This window comes from Sapajus apella, unplaced genomic scaffold, assembly GCF_009761245.1.
Source record: "Sapajus apella isolate SASKATOON/1434 unplaced genomic scaffold, GSC_monkey_1.0 scaffold114, whole genome shotgun sequence".
NCBI classification, from domain to species: Eukaryota; Metazoa; Chordata; class Mammalia; order Primates; family Cebidae; genus Sapajus; species Sapajus apella.
In genome coordinates, this window is record NW_022437054.1 from 5,219,938 (window position 1) to 5,238,904 (window position 18,967).

The following is an 18,967-nucleotide window of genomic DNA, read 5'->3' on the forward strand; positions in this document are numbered from 1 at the left end:
TCCCTCCTTCCCTTCCTTCCTCTCCTTCCCTCCTTCTTCCCTCCTTTCCTTCCTTCCTCCCTCCTTCCCTTCTTCCCTCCCTCCTTCCCTTCCTCCCTCCCTCCTTCCATCTTTCCTCCCTCCTCCCTCTCTCCTTCCCTTCCTTCCTCCTTCCTTCCCTCCTTCTTCCCTCTTTCCCTCCTCCCTCCTTCCCTTGCTCCCTTCCTCCCGAAGTTGAGCAGGACAGTGAAAGTTGTTCCTTGGGCAGCCTAGAAACTGGGAAAGTCAGAGGCTGCTTGGTTCTTCGCGTTCTGTTCTGGAGACCAAGGGCCAGCTTTAGAAACAAAGTAAAATGCAGCGATTCATTGTCTGGGAGGTTCTTCTTACAGTCACCTGATACCAGGACAGGACGACAGGCTTCTCCCCTTTGGCCCTTTCATAGCATTAGACATAATTACTGTGTGGCCCACTGCATTTTCCCAGAGTTGGCTTTTACCCTTCAGTGTTACAGTTTTTCAGGAGGAAAAAAATTATATTTTGTGTAAACTTTTTTCTCCTGAAGGAACCTAATTGTTTCAAGAGCTTGAGGAGGAAATGATGAATAGACTTGTTAGAGTAAATGCTTGTCTTATATATAAAGAGGAAATGATATATAAATATATGTAACATCATCCTCTAAAGAAAGGCTTTTACATGGAGGTGAAGAAGTGGCCTGGCTGCACGCATTCCCGTACACATTTGCATGAGGGGCCGTGGCACCTGGAGGAGCTAGGTGGGCTGGATGAGGCGGGGAAGCCTCCAGGTCTGGGAGCGGAACTGGCTGGCTTCCCTATGGCACTTACTTGCCCAGCTTCTGTAGCGGGGAGGCAAGACTCTGCCCACGCCTGTGTTGCAGAAACATGGTGGAGGGCCGGAAGTGCCCAGCTGCAGAGGGTAGGGAGGACGCTGCTCGGGCTTGCGTCATCTGCGCCTGGCATGGCTCCACAGTTCCTTGTTTGGACTTGCATGGGCACACACCGAGCCTCGCCTGAGACGGCAGCCAGGAAGCCGACTGTGCCCCAGCTTTCCTGGGTGTTGCATTTCAATTTCCCACCCGTTCTTCCAAACCAGGCAGGTGTGCATGACGGACGTGGCCTCCCGCACCTGCTTCTCGTGTTGGGATTCTGCTAATCCCTGTTAGGTTCGTCGTCTGACTTGACTGCGGAGTGCATTTGTCATGCAGTTGCCTCGATTCTGTCTCAATGTTTCAATCCACTTAAGGCTCCTGTATCTTCAAGAAACTGTGCTTGGGTTTCCACTGTTATGGTGGAGGTTTGAATTTCTGAGTAATTTCTTGAATGTCAGTCAGTGGCAAGGTATTTTTAAAGAAAGGCTAATCTATCAGAACCTCCTTGGAGATTTGAATATTTCCATTTGTCTAGAAAAGGGGAACAACTTCAGACCCTTTGCCCATGTTCACTTGTTGCATTAAAACCTTGTGTGGTTTTACAGGCAATCTGAACTTTTTATTCGTAAGGTATTTTAGCATGCTCAGTTAAATCTTGCTTTCTCCAATCTGAAAGGTGTGAGCCCATTCATGGAAGGGTTTGGGATTCTGGCGTAAGGGGATCAGGTGGGAGGTGTGCACAAAGAACGCTCCGCTGCAAGAGCCATGGATGACTCTGGTGTTTCCTGCTGCTGCTGGAGGAGGGCAAGTGGGAGGGGTGAGTTGGGCTGCTGTGGTAGTTCTGCTGGCTGTCCATGTCCACCCTGCTTTTGGTTGTCCTGCTTTGTGGGTCGTGGCGGCCTGAGTGATGTCGTGTTACTGGCTGGCGGGAACGTTCTTACTCCTAGCTTTCTGCAGTGACATACCTCCTGAGAGAGTGAAGCCCGAATGTGTCTCTGTGTTGGCTGCTGTGGGGACTCACATGCCTGGAGTCCCTGTAAGGAACCGAGTGCTGAAATCTAGCAGGTTACAGTTTGTGACAGAACAGGAAGAGGTCAACAGAAAGGGGAAATTAAGAAAGTGTGAATAAGACTCCAAGAATTACCTTGGTGAAAGTCTAGAAGATAATTCAGTTTTTAAAATAAGGATCATCTACAGGTAGCGGGGCCCAAGGAAGCTCTAGAAACTGCAGGTCCTCTGCCGGCAGGGGTGGGGTGGGAATAATGCTACCAGGTACCCAGAGCCCCACAGGGATGACTTCCAGGGTGTAAGGGGCTTTAGTTATGTGGCAAGGCTGGCAGGGAGGGAGCACGGAGGAGGTCAGAGAGGAGGGTGGGCTTGTCATGTGCTGACCTTGACCGACACCGCTCAGTGGCAGCACCTCCGTTGGCCGGCCACTTCAGGAGCAAGGTCACAACCGGCGTGTGAGTGCTCCAGCAGCAGGTTGAAGTTTGACAGCCTTTTCTGTTTGATCCTCGCTTGGCGTGTTAATTGGGTAGAGCTGGGATGCTTTCAGGGTAGGGGAGGGGCTGGGTGACTTGGTTCAGGGCACTAAGGGAGCCCGCTGGAACTGGAGCGCAGGCACGCTGGTCGGGACCTTGCTCCTGAAGTAGCCGCTGACATGGGCTCCTGAGCATCCACATGGAGGCCTGCGTTCCGTAAGGCTCTGGGGCTGGGCAGCAGAGCCATGCCTCGTCTCAGTGTTGCCCAGAGAAATCTTGCCCACGATGATTGTGCCAGCTGCAGTGTGCCCCCCACCTAGCAGGCAGGGTGTACCTGACACAGTTCCCACAGGGGGGTTGGTTTAAGGATTCTTGACTTTATAGTAGGAATCTCTTGAAAGAGAATCTATGCTGCGGTGGCCTGTTTTCCCTGCCAGATACTGCAAGTCAGCAGAAGTTAGCAAATCTCTCCAGGGCCCCACCTCCCCGTCTTGCAAATCTATGTGGTTGCTCCAAGCCACAGTTGAACACAGGGCACGGTGACACCACTTTGACTCACAACTTCCAAGCCAGATGAACTTGAACTTGCATTTTGGAGTCTTTCAGTAGTTGAACTTAGATTTGGGGTGTTCCAAGTTTACCTCGAAACTCTCAAGAGCAACTTTTAATAGAAAAAGGAGCAGAATTGGGGAAGTTTTATGGTACAGACTAAAGGCTTGTGTATCTTTAAAGCTGAAAAGCTCCAAAGGCCTTGCAGAGCTTCCCCTTCTCAGTGAGGCCTGGGCTGGGTTCCACATGTGGCCAGAGTGCCCGGCCCCTGAACCTTGACCGTAGCGAACGAATGAGTGTTGGCGGGAGGCATTGCCCCTTGGGACTCACTGCGGTAGGTGCTTCTGTCTCAGGGCTCTCTGGGCTCAACAAAGCAAGATGAAGTTTGACAGCCTTTTCTGTTTGACCCTTGCTTGGTGTGTTAATTGGGTAGACCTAGGATGCTTTTGGGGTAGGAGAGGTGCCAGGTGACTTGGTTCAGGGCGCTAAGGGAGCCTGCTACAAATGGGCTGTGTGCCTCTGTCCAAGCGTGTGGGTGCTGGGTCAGCAGGTCAGGGAGGAATGCTATTTCCTGCCATCCCTGTCATCTGTAGGTGAGCAGCTCTGCACAGAAAGGAGGAAAGTGTGAATTTCCAGGGGTCTGGCCCCCAAGTTAAGGTAGGAGCTAGAACAGGATGGAAGGATGGCTTGCATTTCCACCCATGGCGGTGTCTTGCTGCTGATGTCAGGGTAGGGCAGAAGAAGCTGCGTTACCGCTCACTAAGTGGTGATACCAGGGATCCCGTGGATTGACTTTCGCCTGTTCAACCAGCCTCACATACATGGAATAATCTTACTTAGGATTGCTGGATTCAACCTGGTTATGCTTTGTTGTGAATTTTTTTTTTGCATCTAAATTCATAGGAAATATTTGTCTGCAGCTTTCTTTTTTTTTTTGTGCTCTCCTTACTTGATTTTGGTATCAAGGTCACACAGGTGGAGAAGCCCAATGCTTGGGACCAGAAGTATTTTAGGTTTTGGATGTTTCCAGATTTTGGAATATTATATACTTACTGTTTTAGCATCCCTAATCCAAATATCTGAGACCTGGAATGCTCCAGTGAGCATTTCCTTTGAAAAAGCATTTCCTTTTTGTCATCACCCATTCTTCCTCTGTCCTCATGCAGCTCTGTAAGCCCTCAGACTTTCGGGGGGTAGAATGGACACCTGGATAGCCAGGGGCATGAAGAAGCCGGGTCTATTGTGCCGTCTCACAGACGTTCACTCCGTTTAGTTTCTTTTCCAGTTGGCTTCAGATTTGGAGTGCAGCTGCCCTTGTGGTCTTGGAAATTCCAGATGGACATGTCTGGCCACAGTCTACTGACACTCACTTCCCCTGCCAGAGACATGGTCCCTGGTGACAGGATCTTGTTGGCCGGGATGTCATTTCAAGTCTGTATTCTTAAGTTATTGGCACACTGAAGGACATTGTGTTGTGATAATAGACTTTTGGCTGGACAGTGGCTGAGTTTGTTGCCTGTAAATTCCTTCCCATGAGGGCAGTGTATGTGGAAGTGCCTGGGAATGAATCTGCAACCCTAGGCAGGTTCTCAGCCTGCTGGTGCGAGTTGGTGGTGATGAGCTTTGGAAATCGCTGACCTCAGGTTCCGCCCGTCCTTCTGAACGATGTCATGCCTGTGCTGGACCGCTGTCCTTCGGGCCTGGGCTGCAGAGAGTGAACTCTTGGTGTCTTGATTTGTCAGGGTGGGTGTGGTCTGGGGTACCTGGAAGGGGCCCTGAGAATCCAGAACTTTGTCACTGAGCTTTATGTCAGACACAACTGCCAACTGTTAGGAGGCATTGTTTTAGTTCACGAAGTGCATCTCGAAGCTCATGGAGTAAAATTGGCAGATGAGGCTTTTTGTGGTAAACTTACTCAGAGGTTCCTGTTGAATGTCATTTGTATGCAGATACCATGTCCCTGGCTGTGTATGTGTCTCTATGTGTGTCTCTTGTTTCTGACTCTCTGACTGCGGGCTCACAACAGGCACACGAGCAGCCCTAACCAGCCTCTACTTCGTTGGAGATTCTCATGTGGTCTCTCTACAGCTGTGATTCACAGTCCTAGTTTTAAGACACCGAATAGCTCCGATTACACCAAAAGATGTGAACATTGATTTTAAAAAAGTAGCTGGGCAGGTGGGACACGTCTATAGTCCCAGCTACCGAGGAGGCTGAGGCAGGCGGATTGCTTGAGCCCAGGAGTCCAAGACCAGCCTGGGTAACATAGTGAGACCCTCTGTTTTTGTTTTTCGTTTTTTTTAACATAGACTTAATACACTTTTAATTAAAAACACACAAACATATTAGAACTAATGAAATAGGTTGTAGCTGCACAGAGGATGAGAATCGCTCTTCCAAATCCAACGCTCGCCTGGCCAGACCTGTCCCACTTGGACCTGCTGGAAAGGAACCTCCAGGGCATCTGCCTTGTCATACTGCTTTGCATACTTAGCATCAGTCATCCGCCACCCGCCTCCACCGTTTGATTTCCCGAGCAGGGATGCAAACTGAGATTAGGTTTTCCTTTTAGGAGTCATGGGCCTGTGTGGGCAGAAGCAGGCCCCTCAGGAGGGACACCCAGAAGCTGGACGCCTGTGCTTGGGTGTGTCCTGCCTGCCGACTGTACAGTGGGGCATCCGTGTACCGGGGCCTGGCCTCCTGCTGTCACCTGGGTTTGCGGGTAACCCGCTGCGTTATGAACTGTTATGCTGAAATTAGAATGTAAATTAGAAGCTCCTTGGCAGACTGGGAGATTACACAAAGGGAAGCCAAGGGCATGAACATATTTTGGGGGGAAGATGGCCTAAAATGTTTCAATTGGCTGCTGTAACTACCTCTTACATTTCTCTTACATGTGCTGTGTTCACTTGGAGGCGAATGGTCCTTTGATTTCTTCTCTCCTCTTATCAACCAGCGTTCTATGGGTCTAGTTCTCCACGTCTGCGGGAATACCCCGGAAGTTGTGTTCTCACATATCCAGTTTTCTGAGCAGGAAGCCATCTCAGCAAGCTGCCTGCATGGCCTGTGCTTTCCTGGCCGTCTGGGGAGGCCCCACCATTTCACCAAATGGCTTTAACACCATTGTCAATGTGAGCAGGTGCCCTGAGACCCTGTGACAGGGCACGGCAGGCTCACTGATGGCTACTCAGATGTGGACTCTGGAAGAGATTCAGTACAAAGTGGGGGCTCCACGGAGGAGCAGAACGGGGCTCCCTCATTGTTGCGTGGGCTTTGAGGTCAAGGACAGGAACAGTAGTCTTGTGGCTGGAAGCAGCGGAGCTCGACAAGAAGCAGCCTGTGCGGAGCCGCCACTGTCAGGAGATGGGGTCCTGCTGGCAGCTTTTCCAGAGAACAGCATTGGAGATGAGCCACGCTGGTTTGCTTCAGACTGGGGTGCACCTGGAACGTGTCCTGGGGGAAAACACCGAGGCGTGAGTAAAATGGCACCACACAGACATTGGCGACGTCTGTCTGGCCTTGGAAAGAGGTCATGTGGAGCGATGGGCCTGGCGTATGGGGAAGCTGGGGGAGCCAGGAAACAGCCAAGTCTGGCCTTCCTACCATGCCTCAGCTGGAGGGGTTCTACATTGTACCCACTTGAAAAGTGAACCCTAAGAGCTCAGGATTTTTTTAAGACACAACGTACAAAGTATCTGAGTAAATAACTGATGGGGCTTCCAGAGCTCCGTGTATCTCAGCGCTGCCTTTTCTTCCGGCTGCTCCAAGGCTTACATCACCCCGAAAGGGATGTGCTCTCCCTCTGCTGGCTTTGCCCTGGGCCAGGCCTGTGCGGGCTCTGCAGGAGGAGTCTTTCCTCTGCTTCTCCTACCTACCTATGAATGACCTTCTTGCCAGAAGCAATGAAAGAGGTGATGTTTTTCATCTATAGGGACGCACTCAAAGATTATTTTGGGGAGCCCTAGACTATATCAGAACCCACACCTGACCAGCTGTGGTGGCTGACGCCTGTAATCCCAGCACTTTGTGAGGTCGAGGTAGGCAGATCACGAGCTCAGGAGTTTGAGACCAGTCTGGCCAAGGAGTTCGAGATCTGCGTGGCCAATGTGGTGAAACCCTGTCTCCACTAAAAATGCAAAAATCAGCTGCGTGCAGTGGCACTCACCTGTAGCCCCAGCTACTCAAGAGGCTGAGGCAGGAGAATCCCGGGAGGCGGAGGTTGCAGTGGGCCGGGATCGCACCACCACACTCTAGCCTGGGCAGCAGAGGGAGACTCCATCTCAACAACAGAAAACAGAACCTACACCCATGAATCAGTGAGTGCTCAGTTTCCAGCCCTGACCACTGAGAGGGGCTCCACTCAAATTGAGAGTAGAGTCAGGCCTTTTCAACATCTCAACAAAACACTAGCAAACTGGATTCAATAGCACATTGAAAGGATCCTATATTTAATACCATAAACAAGTGGAATTTATCCCAAGGTGCAGCGATAGTTCACCCTGGGCAAATCTGTAAATGTGGTATGTTATATTAAGAGAATACGGGACCAAAACCATACGATCATCTCAACAGATGCAGAAAAAGCGTATGACAACATTCAGTGTCATTTTATAATAAAACTCTCATCCAATTAGATATAGAAGCATTCCTCAACACAGTAAAGGCCATGCAGACACACCCACAGCAAGTACCATATTCAATGGTGAAAAGTTGAAGGCTCTTCTGCTAAGACTGGGAACAAGACAGCGCCACCCACTCTCACCACTTCCATCCGACATAGTACGGAAGTCCTAGCCAGAGCAATTAGGCAAGAGAAAGAAACAAAAGGCATTCAAATTGGAAATGAAGTTAAATTGTCTCTGTTTGCTGACAACTTGGTCTTACATATAGAAAACCCCCAAGGTCTGTTGGAACTGATAAATGAATTCAGTGAAGTTGCGGGATACAAAATCAAGATACAAAGTCGGTAGCATTGCTATACACTAACAAGGAACTATGTGAAGGAATCAAGAAAACAATTCCATTTATAATAGATACCCCCAAAATGCTTAGGAATACATTTAACCAAGAAAGTGAAATATCTGTACATAACAACTGTAGTACACTGATGAAAAAAACTGAAGACATAAATCAATGGAAGGACATTCTGTGTTCATGGATTGGAAGAATTAATATTGTCAAAGTGTCCATACTGCCCAAGGTGATCCGCAGATTCAGTGCAATCCCTATCGACCTTCCAGTGGCATTTTTCACATAGTGGCTTGGCCCTCTGGTTGGAAAGACTCTAGATACCACTTGAGGTGGGTTAGGATGCATAGGACAAACTGTTGGAATGTGGGCCTCTTCCAAAAGGAGAACAGGAGTGCAGGACTTTTCCAGTAAGGCTGGTGGCTTTGTGCAGAGAAATGACTCTAAGCATGTTTGTAAAGTTTTCTCCTCCTCCATGTTAGAGTCAGGAGCTGCATGCCCCCGACGTGCAATGCCAAGTCCGGCTCAGCTTTCCCACAGGTTTGCTTACACTTGCTGGGCACCCCCAGCCTGGCTGGAGATGTAAGGGTGTGCGTTTGAACCTTGTCATGGTTTCTCTCTAGAGTGGTGCAGATGTTCCCAGGGATGACGTCAGCTGCCCCAGCGACTGGAATTCTGTTCTGTCTGGGAACTCTTATTTGCTGCCTGACAATCATCAGCTAATTAGGACTTTTTTTTTTTTTTAATGGAGTCTCACTCTGTCGCCCAGGTTGGAGTGCAATGGCGTGATCTCAGTACACAGCAATCACCATCTCCCAGGTTCAAGGGATTCTCCTGCCTCAGCCTCCCAAGTAGCTGGGACTACAGGTGCATGCCACTATGCCTGGCTAATTTTTTTATTTTTAGTACGGATGGGGTTTCTCCATGTTGGCCAGGCCGGTCTTGAACTCCTGAGCTCAAATGGCCTGCCCACCTCGGCCTCCCCCAAGTGCTGGATTACAGGTGTGAGCGCCTCAATTAGGACTTTTTCTAGCAGTGATTTTCCATAAGAAGCAGACGATTTTTATAGCATTATTTATTATTTTGTGAGTGGCCATTTTCTGAGTAGTCACATTGGCAAGCAACAAAACCCTATTGAAAGGAGAGATATTGCTGATTCATTAATTTAGAGATACCTGTATCCCCATTAACAGGTAAATAAGTAACATCAACCACGTACTCATTAAATATCCCCAAAATGCTGCAAAGCTTTTATGTTAGTATTCTAACCCCCAAAACAAAGCAAAACAACAAAAACATAAATGAAAATGCTGTTACTGCAACACCTTCTAGCCACCTTCTAGCAATCATCACCAATAGTTGCATGAGCAGTGAATATAAATGATGGATTTCAGCTTCCTTAGAGGATGGGGGTGAGGAGTCCCCAAGAGAAAAGGCAAAGAGAAGGGAGGCAGGAGGTGGGAGATGAGACTGCATCCCCGCTCCCTTGTGGGAACCAGGCTTTGTGCTTTTCATCAGCTGCAGGTAGAAGCCAGGTGAGAGGCGGAGCCCCGTGGGCCATCGATGCAGGAAGCCTCTCTAGTAAGGATGTGGAGAGCAGGCAGATATGGGGCTTGTGCTCCATGGCTGTTTTTGGAGTCAGGGCTTACATTCTTTGGTTCAAAATTTATTGTAGTAAACTCTGTTCCCAGAGGACCCTCAATTAAGGTATCACTGCCCTCATAGAATGGAAGTGAATGTATTCACATTCATACACAATGATGGATTCTTTTTGCTGTTGTATTTGTCTTAAAAGTCAAGGCCTTTCCTTTCTTTCAGACTATAATACTTTTTTTTTTCCCCCTGAAAGCATCATTATACACACAGTGTACTAAGAAAAAGTGCAGCAGGGAATTAGCATTGGGGCCTGAAGTACTCTGGAATATCCCTTTTATTAGGGCAAAGTCTTTCCTCTCTTTCCCTCCAATTTTTTTTTTTGTTTCTATTTAAAAACTCTATTTTAAAGACAAGTCAAAGGGAAAAAATACCACCTATGTTTGTTCCACCCTACGTCAAATTGTTTTCATTTCTCCGTGTTCCTGTCTAGTCTCTCTTAGGAACCTTCTGCTCAAGTTTTTATTCATTCTTAATGGCTGTATGATATTTCATTTACCTGGTCTTTTTTTTTTTTTTTTTAATATAGTCTTTCCCTTGTTGGGGGTTGTTTTAAGGTTAGGCCTCAGTGACCCTCTCTGCACATCCGTTCTCTTTTTCTGGAGTCTTTCCTGGCATAATTCCAGAGTGGGCTCACCCCGTGGGAGAATAACATTTTTATGACTTGATAGATGTAGCTGAGATGCTTCCCAGAGGGGAGAACCGCCTCTCCCCTGGCAACCGTGCACATAGGCTTGTTCCCAGCAGCCTGGCCAGGGTGGTCCACCTGGTGTTTCTCATCTTCTTTCCCCGGAGCGCTGACTCCTGCGCGTCCTCTCTGAAGGCTCTTGACGGGACGGGTGTTTTATGGGCGTGATTCAGCGTCCTCTTGCATCAGTGCAGTGTGGTGCTGTTCAATCGACCCTTGTAGTGTTAGCAAAATTTGCCCGAGTCATTCGACAGGAATGTCTGTGTCTTGCTTCCAAGAAAACTTGTAAGTGCTGGCAACAGGCCAAGCAGCTCACAAACCTGACCACAGCCTGTGAGTAGTTGTGGGGCAGCACTGCCTTTTATTTCCTGCTTATTAAGGTCTCATCTTGGCCTCACCTTCCCCCTGGAAGGTGGCCTGGGTGGGGACCGCCAGGTCACATCTTTTTCACCCTGGCCATGGAGCCAGTTTCCCATTGCATGTGGGAGAGACGACATGTGGTGAAGAGTACAGAAAACAGAAACATGTGGGTACAGTAGGTATCAGTGGAGGGAACCAACTCATAATTCCGGCTAGTTCTCATGAGAGACTCATGAATCATTGTGTTAGTTCTCAATTTAAACTTAATCTAGGCCGGGCACAGTGGCTCACGCCTGTAATCCCAGCACTTTGGGAGGCCGAGGTGGGTGGCTCACTTGAGGTCAGGAGTCTGAGACCAGACTGACCAACACGGTGAAACCCCATCTCTCCTAAAAATACAAAATTAGCCGGGTGTGGTGGCGGGCGCCTGTAATCCCAGCTACTCGGGAGGCTGAGGCAGGAGAATCACTTGAACCCGGGAGGCAGAGGTTGCAGTGAACTGAGATCCTGCCATTGCACTCTGACCTGGACAGTAAGAATGAAACTCCATCTCAAAATAATAATAATAAATAATAATAAATTTAATCTCCAACTCTGTTACTCCCCATAGCATTTGCAAGGACTCTAGGCCTGGATGTTCTCAGAGGAATAGTTCAGTACCTTGGCTCGTGCTTGGGTTATTTCTTCACAGGTGATTGTTCTTTTCTGGTCCGTCCTTGAACATCTGTGGAGATGAGGAAATCACCGAGATTGAACTTTGTTCCATCCTCGCTTTCACTAGAGATTGAGGTAGACGTGCTGTCTGTAATCCTTTCTTCCTGGCCACTGACCTGGGGTGAGCCACACAAACCCAGTGCTTTCTTCATGTTGCCCTCATAGGATTGAAGGTGGCAGAGTACTCTACTTCTCACTGTTGCATTTCATTATTTGATGCTCACCTACGATAAAACCTTTTGTGACTCCTGACTCTTAATTTTTCTCCTGTCTCTCAGTTGACAGTGGACTTATGCGCAAACCACTCTGGTTGAGGAGGGGAAGGACTTGAATAGAGCCTCATCTAAATTCCTGGGTAGCAAGTCTGTGTTCCTAGTGGTGATAGTGGCGGTAAAGTTATCGTAGTATTTGCACAAGAAAAATGTGAAAATTCAGGACCAACTTTGGGGAAAAGTAGAGCAGAACAAAATAGATCAAAAGCTGGGGATTAGTAAAAAAGAAGCGGAGGAGGAAGCATGGGATGAAGAAAAACGAGAAAAGCAAATGAAAATGAGGGCATGCAAAAAATACATGAATCAGAAAGTTAAATCTGGGAATGGGATGATTAGAGAGCAGGATGATTCTGTGTAGCTGGTGGTCAGTAGAGGAGATGGCCACGGAGGACGTACCCATCAAATATCCTGTGCCTCCACCGTGCAAGTTTCCCTCCTGCCCTCCTCTTCTTCGGGGACTGTCTGAAGGACCAGAGCTAAGTACCACAGCATCTGTTAACCCTTTGCTGTTTTTGTTTTGTATTTTTTTTTTTTTTTTTGAGATGGAGTCTCACTCTGTTGTCCAGGCTGGGGTGCAATGGTGCGATTTTGGCTCACTGCAACTTCTGCCTCCTGGATTCTCCTGCCTCAGCTTCCTGAGTAGCTGGGATTACAGGCATGTGCCACCGTGCCTGGCTAAGTATTTTAGTAGAGACGGGGTTTCACCATCTTGGTCAGGCTGGTCTTGAATCCTCACCTTGTGATCCACCTGCCTCGGCCTCCCAAAGTGCTGGGATTATAGGCAGAGCCACCGTGCCCTGCTCAATCCTTTGCTATTGTTAATTGTTAGATGTGTCTTGCTTCCTCCTCTCCCCACCCCACAAACAAACAGAAGTGCTTGCTCCAAGATCCCCAAGGGAATCTGTCCCCTGAGAGGGTCATCTCGGCCAGGCTAGAGCATCCAGTTATTCCGTCAAACTCAGTCTAGATGTTACTGGGAAGGTATTTGGTAGATAGTTGACTTTAAGTAAATGAGATTATTCTCCATAGTTTGGGTGGACTAAATCCAGTCCGTTGACAGGCCTTGCAAGCAGAAGTGAGATCTCCCCAAGGAAGGAGAAATTCTGCCTGCAGACTGTGAGGTAGTTCCTACCTGGAGTTGCCAGCTTGCCCTCCTGATGGCCTGTCCCTGGATTTCTGACTTGCCAGGCCCACAGTCACATGAGCCAATTCCTAGAAATAAATCTCTTGATGTATGTGTGTGAATCTTACTGGCTCTGTCTGGTAGAACCCTGGCTGATAAATCCCTACACCTTTCATTCAACTTAACATTTGTGTCATAGCAGCTGGGTGTGCTATTTACTGTCTGGGATTTTCTCCTTACTTCATGGATGACAGTCTCGTGGCTCCTCCCAGCCTGGGCATTTTCTCCCACCACATCAGGTGCAAAGTATGTGCCCCAGCTATCCATGTGTTCCTCGGCTGGGGAAAGTCTCAGGTTTTAACTAAGGAAGCAGAAGCAAGAAGTTTTTCAATAAAGGGGATTCCTTACCACTGCCTTGGATCTCTTTGCCCAATGATTTTCAGGCTGTGAAACCAGGTTTTGAACTAACAGTGATCTGATTGTTCATTCCTTTGTATGATTTTTAAAGAATCTTTTCTTTGTATGTGTGACTTGAGAATTTTACCGTAAAATGGAATAAGTACTGATTGTGAAACTGATCAATGTAAACGGAACCTCGGAAAAACTGGACTGGGGTAGGGTTCCTGTCTCCACACAGCTGTGCTGCCCAACACCTATTCCAAGGAATTGCTTGTCAGTTCCCCATTTCAACATAAGCCCTGTTTCCGCCTATCCTGCTGCTGCGTTTATTTACTGTCATTGTTATGATAATATTAGGTCACAGATGTCACAAGGCTTTGGGTAGAATTGAGCTCAGTGGCAGAATCAAGGAACCTGAGCTTCAAAACATCCTAAATGGGAAAGCTTTAGTTCAGTACCAGGTGCAGCAGGGAGAAACTCAAATGTTTGCCCTGGGGACATGCAATCCTAGTTGATCTTCTCAACAAGTGCCTTGTGGTCATTTTCTTTCTGTAGACTTAGCTTCTTGGTAAAAGCTCAAGCTTTGAGAAATCTATTTCAGAAATTCACAGGTGCAATAAGAGGAAGGGAAGGTATCAAAACTTTTCCCCCTTTTCTAACTTGTTCTACTGGTGAATAGTGATTGATGGAAGGCAAACAGCCCTCCGCTAGATGAAATCAGGCAGAGCTGAGAACATGCGAGTTGGTGATGAGTGTGGGCACATCATGGGGAGAACCTCTCTCAGGCATTGGTCAGGGGCTGTTAGCTCAGATAACACAAACGAAAAAGGAGCTACTCTGGGCTGGCTCACCTTTTGTCTGTTTTGACAGACAAATTAAGAAATGATTTTTTAAAAATCAGCTCTAGGCCTGGCGCGGTGGCTCAAGCCTGTAATCCCAGCACTTTGGGAGGCCGAGGCGGGTGGATCACGAGGTCAAGAGATCGAGACCATCCTGGTCAACATGGTGAAACCCCGTCTGTATTAAAAATACAAAAAATTAGCTGGGCATGGTGGCGCGTGCCTGTAATCCCAGCGACTCAGGAGGCTGGGGCAGGAGAATTGCCTGAACCCAGGAGGCGGAGGTTGCGGTGAGCCGAGATCCCGCCATTGCACTCCAGCCTGGGTAACAAGAGCGAAACTCTGTCTCAAAAAAAAAAAAAAAAAAAAAAAAAAAAAAAAAATCAGCTCTAAAAATACTAAATACGATTCTAAAAGAGCCAAGCCAAATAACACTGCAAGTGTAGGGTGGCTTCCATATTTGCAGCCTTCCCAGTTTGAATACTAAAATGAAAACTTGGGGCTGTGTGGAATGTTGGCCAGGACACCAAGGGTGAGGGGAGACTCTGCAGGCTGCTTGGCTGCCTTTCACAGCATTCCAGAGCCCATGGGGGTGCGAGGGGCCACAGCCCAGGCCTTCTAGCAGCCTGGAGAGCGTAGGGAGCCACCCTTCCTGCCCCTAGACCTGCTGCCAGGGATTCTTGAGGGTTCCGAGTGTTTCCGTGGGCCTTGTGTAGATACCTCCACCCCCATGATGCGCCCGACCCTTTCCAGCTTCGCTATTGGGAGTGAATGGAGGGGACCCTCCTCAGCATTGCAGTGACCTGCACAGACTGATTCGCTGTCCTTAGCAGGCCCAGTGACCACGTGGTAGGGTGACTTACAACTCGCAGGAAACCCAGCGAGATACCATTAGACCCTACCAGATTAGCGAAACTTCGCAAGCGTGAGGGCGCCAAGCGTGGCGAGGCTGAGGCTCGACGGGACCTCTTCCACACAGTGCTGGAGGCCCGGGCTCCGCGGCGAGGGGGAGACGGATGCTCTGGACCACGGCCCTGGCCCGGGCCCTGTGCGCGTGTCCCCGGCTGCCCTGCTCACTGGAGCCCCGGACTAGCCAAAGGCTCATGGCCGCAGGGTGGACGAGTAAACTCATGTCTCTGCATCAAGGAGACAGACACTCGACACAGGTGAATCTGAAAAACAGGATGGTGAGAGACAAGTTGCGCAAGAACGCGCGATCAGTGATTCCATTTACAGGAAGATTAGAAACTCGCGGGCGGCAAACGCTGCTGCTGAGGAATGTTAACACGGGCGGCCAGGCTCCGAGGCAGGAAAGCCGCTACTGCAGGAGTCAGGCCGCCGGCCTCCGGAAGGGGGTGGAGGCTGCGGTGGGCGAGGCGGAGGTTAGCTTTGTAATTCTTCCGGAACGTGGGTTGTGGCTTGTTAAGTCTCAATATGTTTGTGTCCCATGTGCGTAAACAAAAGGAAATGGAAAGTGGCTCTCTAAAAGGGGGCTGTGGGTCACAGTGAGTGGCCCTCACCCTCGCGGATGGCGTGGCTCTAGCGGGTCCCCTGCTCCCGCCTCGCCAGCGCTCTGTCTGCAGACGCAGGGCGGTGTCTAAGTCGGCACGTGGACCCGAGGCACCTGGGTGTCGCCTGCCACAGCCGGTTGCGGGGCACGGCGAGGGTTGTGGACCCCTTTTCTCTCTTCTTGGGGACCCCTAGGGCTGCCTCGGAGTCCCAGGAGTCTCGAGACCAAGCCCAGGCGTCCCAGGCCCTCCGCGGGGCAAAGGGCGCCTTCCCGCAGGCCGCTGTGCCCGGGTCCCCGCAGAGCCCTCAGGGCCAAGCAAACCCGCAGCTCGGAGAAGGCCCTCTCGACACAGACAGGCTCTGCCCGCAACCCCGGGGAGGGAGACGCCCGATGGACCACTGGCCCGGGGCCGTGGCTGGGGCCGGGTGCGGGCGTAGGGAGGTGCCCCGGGGTAGGGAAACGGGGTTCAACTGAGGGCAGGTGGGGTCGCCCAGGACACGATAGGAGGGGCGCGGCCGCCTCGCCCAAGATCAGGGGCCCTCGCAGGCCGCAGCCCCGGCCTGGCTGCAGGGACCGCTGCCTCTGTCCCACAGTGCTGTGGTGAAAGACAGCACTCAGATGAGACCTGGGGCGGCGGATTCCGTGGGAGCGCTGCCAGTCGGAGCCGTGAAGGCGTGGGGGAAAAGGTGGCGGCTTCTCTCCCTCCGCCCTCCTGACAGTGGAGATGCCCAAGGGGGAGGCATCCTCGACAGAGGGAACGGCAGTGGAGCGCCAGCGCCTGCAGATCATTATCTGCGCTTCCATCCCAAAAGCCATCTGCACTTCCATCCCAAAGCCACCTGCGGCCAAGGAACACAGGTGGCTGATCAGACATCTAACCTCAACACATAACAACTTGCCTCTTGCTTTGCGATTTACACTGCGGAAGATTCTACGGCCCCACCTTGGCAAACAAACCCATGGTTCTAAGCTGCATTTCATCAAATAATATCGCTTTTTACAAACTCATTAAAAGCTGAACAAGGCCTGACTTGCAGGCAGGTGAGGCCAGGAGAGCACCTTCCCGAGTCTTTTGATGGCTCTAATCTTACTCCCCCAGGGTCCTACGCAGCAATCAGAAAATCCTTCCTGCCGTTTTCTTGCCATGCCCCTCCTCACGCTCCCCTTGCCCTCAGCCTCTCCTACTCCCTGCAGCTGCAGGCGGTCTGTAGGTTGTGAGGTGAGATGAGGAGGCAGGGGAGGTCAAGAAGAATTGATTTCAAACCCTAGCGGATTGCAGGGATGGAAAAGATGAATTGGTGTTTGACCATTTCACAAAAAAACTCTTTTTAGACACACACACACACACACACACACACACACACACACACACACACGTGTGTGCGTGTGTGTGTCTATATATATATGTGTGTACATGTTTATATATACATAGTTTGAGACAGTCTCACTCTGATGCCCAGGCTGGAGTGAGGTGGTGAGATCTCAGCTCACTGCAACCTCTACCTCCCAGGTTCAAGCACTTCTCGTGCCTCAGTCTCCCGAGTAGCTGGGACTACAGGCATACACCACCATGACCAGCTAATTTTTTTGTATTTTTAATAGCAGTGGGGTTTCACCATGTTGGCCAGACTGGTCCAAAACTCCTGACCTCAGGTGATCTGCCCACATCGGCCTCTGAAAGTGCTGGGATTACAGGCACGAGTCACCATGCTGAGCCTTTTATAACATATAATAACATTATATTTTTGTCATGCAAAATTCAATCAAAATACTATCATAGGTTGAGCATCCCTAATCAGAAATTCCAAAATTCCCCAAAATCCAAAACTTTTTGCATACTGACATTAGGTAGTGATACCTTTGCTTTTCTGATGTTTTTGTGTACAAAAACTGTTTCATGCACAAAATTATTGAAAATACTGTGTAAAATTACCTTCATGCTAGGTGTATATGAAACATAAATTTCATGTCTAGACTCGGGTCCCATCCCCAAAATATCTCATTATGCATATGCTAATATCCCCAAATCTGAAAAATATCAGCCATCCAAAACGCTTCTGTTCATAAGCATTTTAGATAAACGGGTACTTACCCTGTATAGTGCTTTGGAGGAGAGTTTGGGCTTCTGCTCTAAAGAAGTTAGGATGGAAGTGGTGGTCGTGAAACTGTCTTTCCACAGAACTCATCTATGTGCCGCCTGTTTTCTCCATGTAGGAAGGAATCGTGTCTCCTAGCGACCTGGACCTCGTCATGTCAGAAGGGCTGGGCATGCGGTATGCGTTCATTGGACCCCTGGAAACCATGCACCTCAATGCAGAAGGTATGCATCTGCGGCCAGGATGGGAATTCCATTCTATTTAGTGTTGTCATGGGTTTTGTAAACAGTCACATTAGCTGCCTTTTCTTATAACTGAGTAGAGACAGTAGGATGTATAGGAGATGATGGCCAGCCCTGGAGATTCACAGACATGGCAGGGATGCGGAGCGCTGTGTACTGAGATGTAAATCCAGGCAGAGTCCGTGCACCTCAGGGCTCTATGTGGTACATTGTGCTCAGGTGAGAGCTCAGAGGGAGAGAGGTGGGTGATGCCATGGAGACTTCGCTGCGTGTCACCCAGCCTGGCAGAAGGGAAAGTGGTAGTTTCTTAAGGAAGGTGGTGAAATTATTTACAGAGGCAAGAAGAAAATGCAGGGGGCTGACTTAACCCACAGGGAACTCTGCTGGATGTATCTTCTGCCCAAATATGAGCAAGGTTTTCTTCTAGAAGGCTAGGGAGCCTACAGTGAGGGATTCCAGAGGCTGGGAGCTGGGGAGGGGCTTCAGGGCAGGACAGACCAGACATTGGCCAGACGCCACCTACAGAAGGCTTGTGCAGAAGTAGGTCTGAGCTCAGGATCTGTGATCTGGTAACTCTAAAGGAAAGATGACTTGAGAAGGACGAGAAGCTTCCAAGAATGAAACTCTGTCAACCAGATTTTAATTGATCCAAAAAGAAGATGTCATTTGATAACCAGCAAAACCTATAGCAAATTAAAACAAAGTAAATTTTAGAAACTATGTATAAAATCTGGAGAGAGATGTGACCTAGATGCTATCATTGCCAGCTGTCTCTTGGTGCTGAGATTATAAGTAACTTTTAGTATCTTTTTGCTTGTCTGTGTTGTTATGAATTTCTATAATTACTATAGTAATAATATTACTAACATGGAAAACTTGTAGAAAGAGAAAAGAAATATGGTATGCATCTCCATGGTCTGCATTTAACGAAGGATACTGAGAAGCTGGGTCTTATCTAGAAAAAGGCGACCAGAGTCTCTTGTATGTCTCTCGGTCTGTATCTTTTGGGGGATGGAAGTGGAGTGAAAGACTGGAAATGGCAGGCAGGCAGACAGGTTTGGGCTCAGTACATGGCAGGAAGAACTCTCTAGTAATGAGAGCTGATGTCCAGGAAAGGCCCGTGCTTTAAGTAGGTGAGCTGAGCAGGGGACCTGGTTGCCTGCCTGTCGGAGGCTTAGATGTTGAGAGGATACTCCCGCTGTGAGAGA

The 18,967-nt window shown here is 49.2% G+C and overlaps 1 protein-coding gene across 2 annotated transcripts in view; it reads left to right on the plus strand.

Moving 5' to 3' along the window:
• The window catches only part of CRYL1 (crystallin lambda 1), a 124,232-nt gene that overhangs the window by 98,748 nt on the left and 6,517 nt on the right, over nucleotides 1-18,967 (plus strand). For both annotated transcript variants that reach the window (XM_032260134.1, XM_032260135.1), the window contains exon 6: nucleotides 17,636-17,741. In XM_032260134.1, the coding sequence (XP_032116025.1) occupies nucleotides 17,636-17,741 (106 nt within the window). The remainder of the gene's footprint in view (nucleotides 1-17,635; nucleotides 17,742-18,967) is intronic.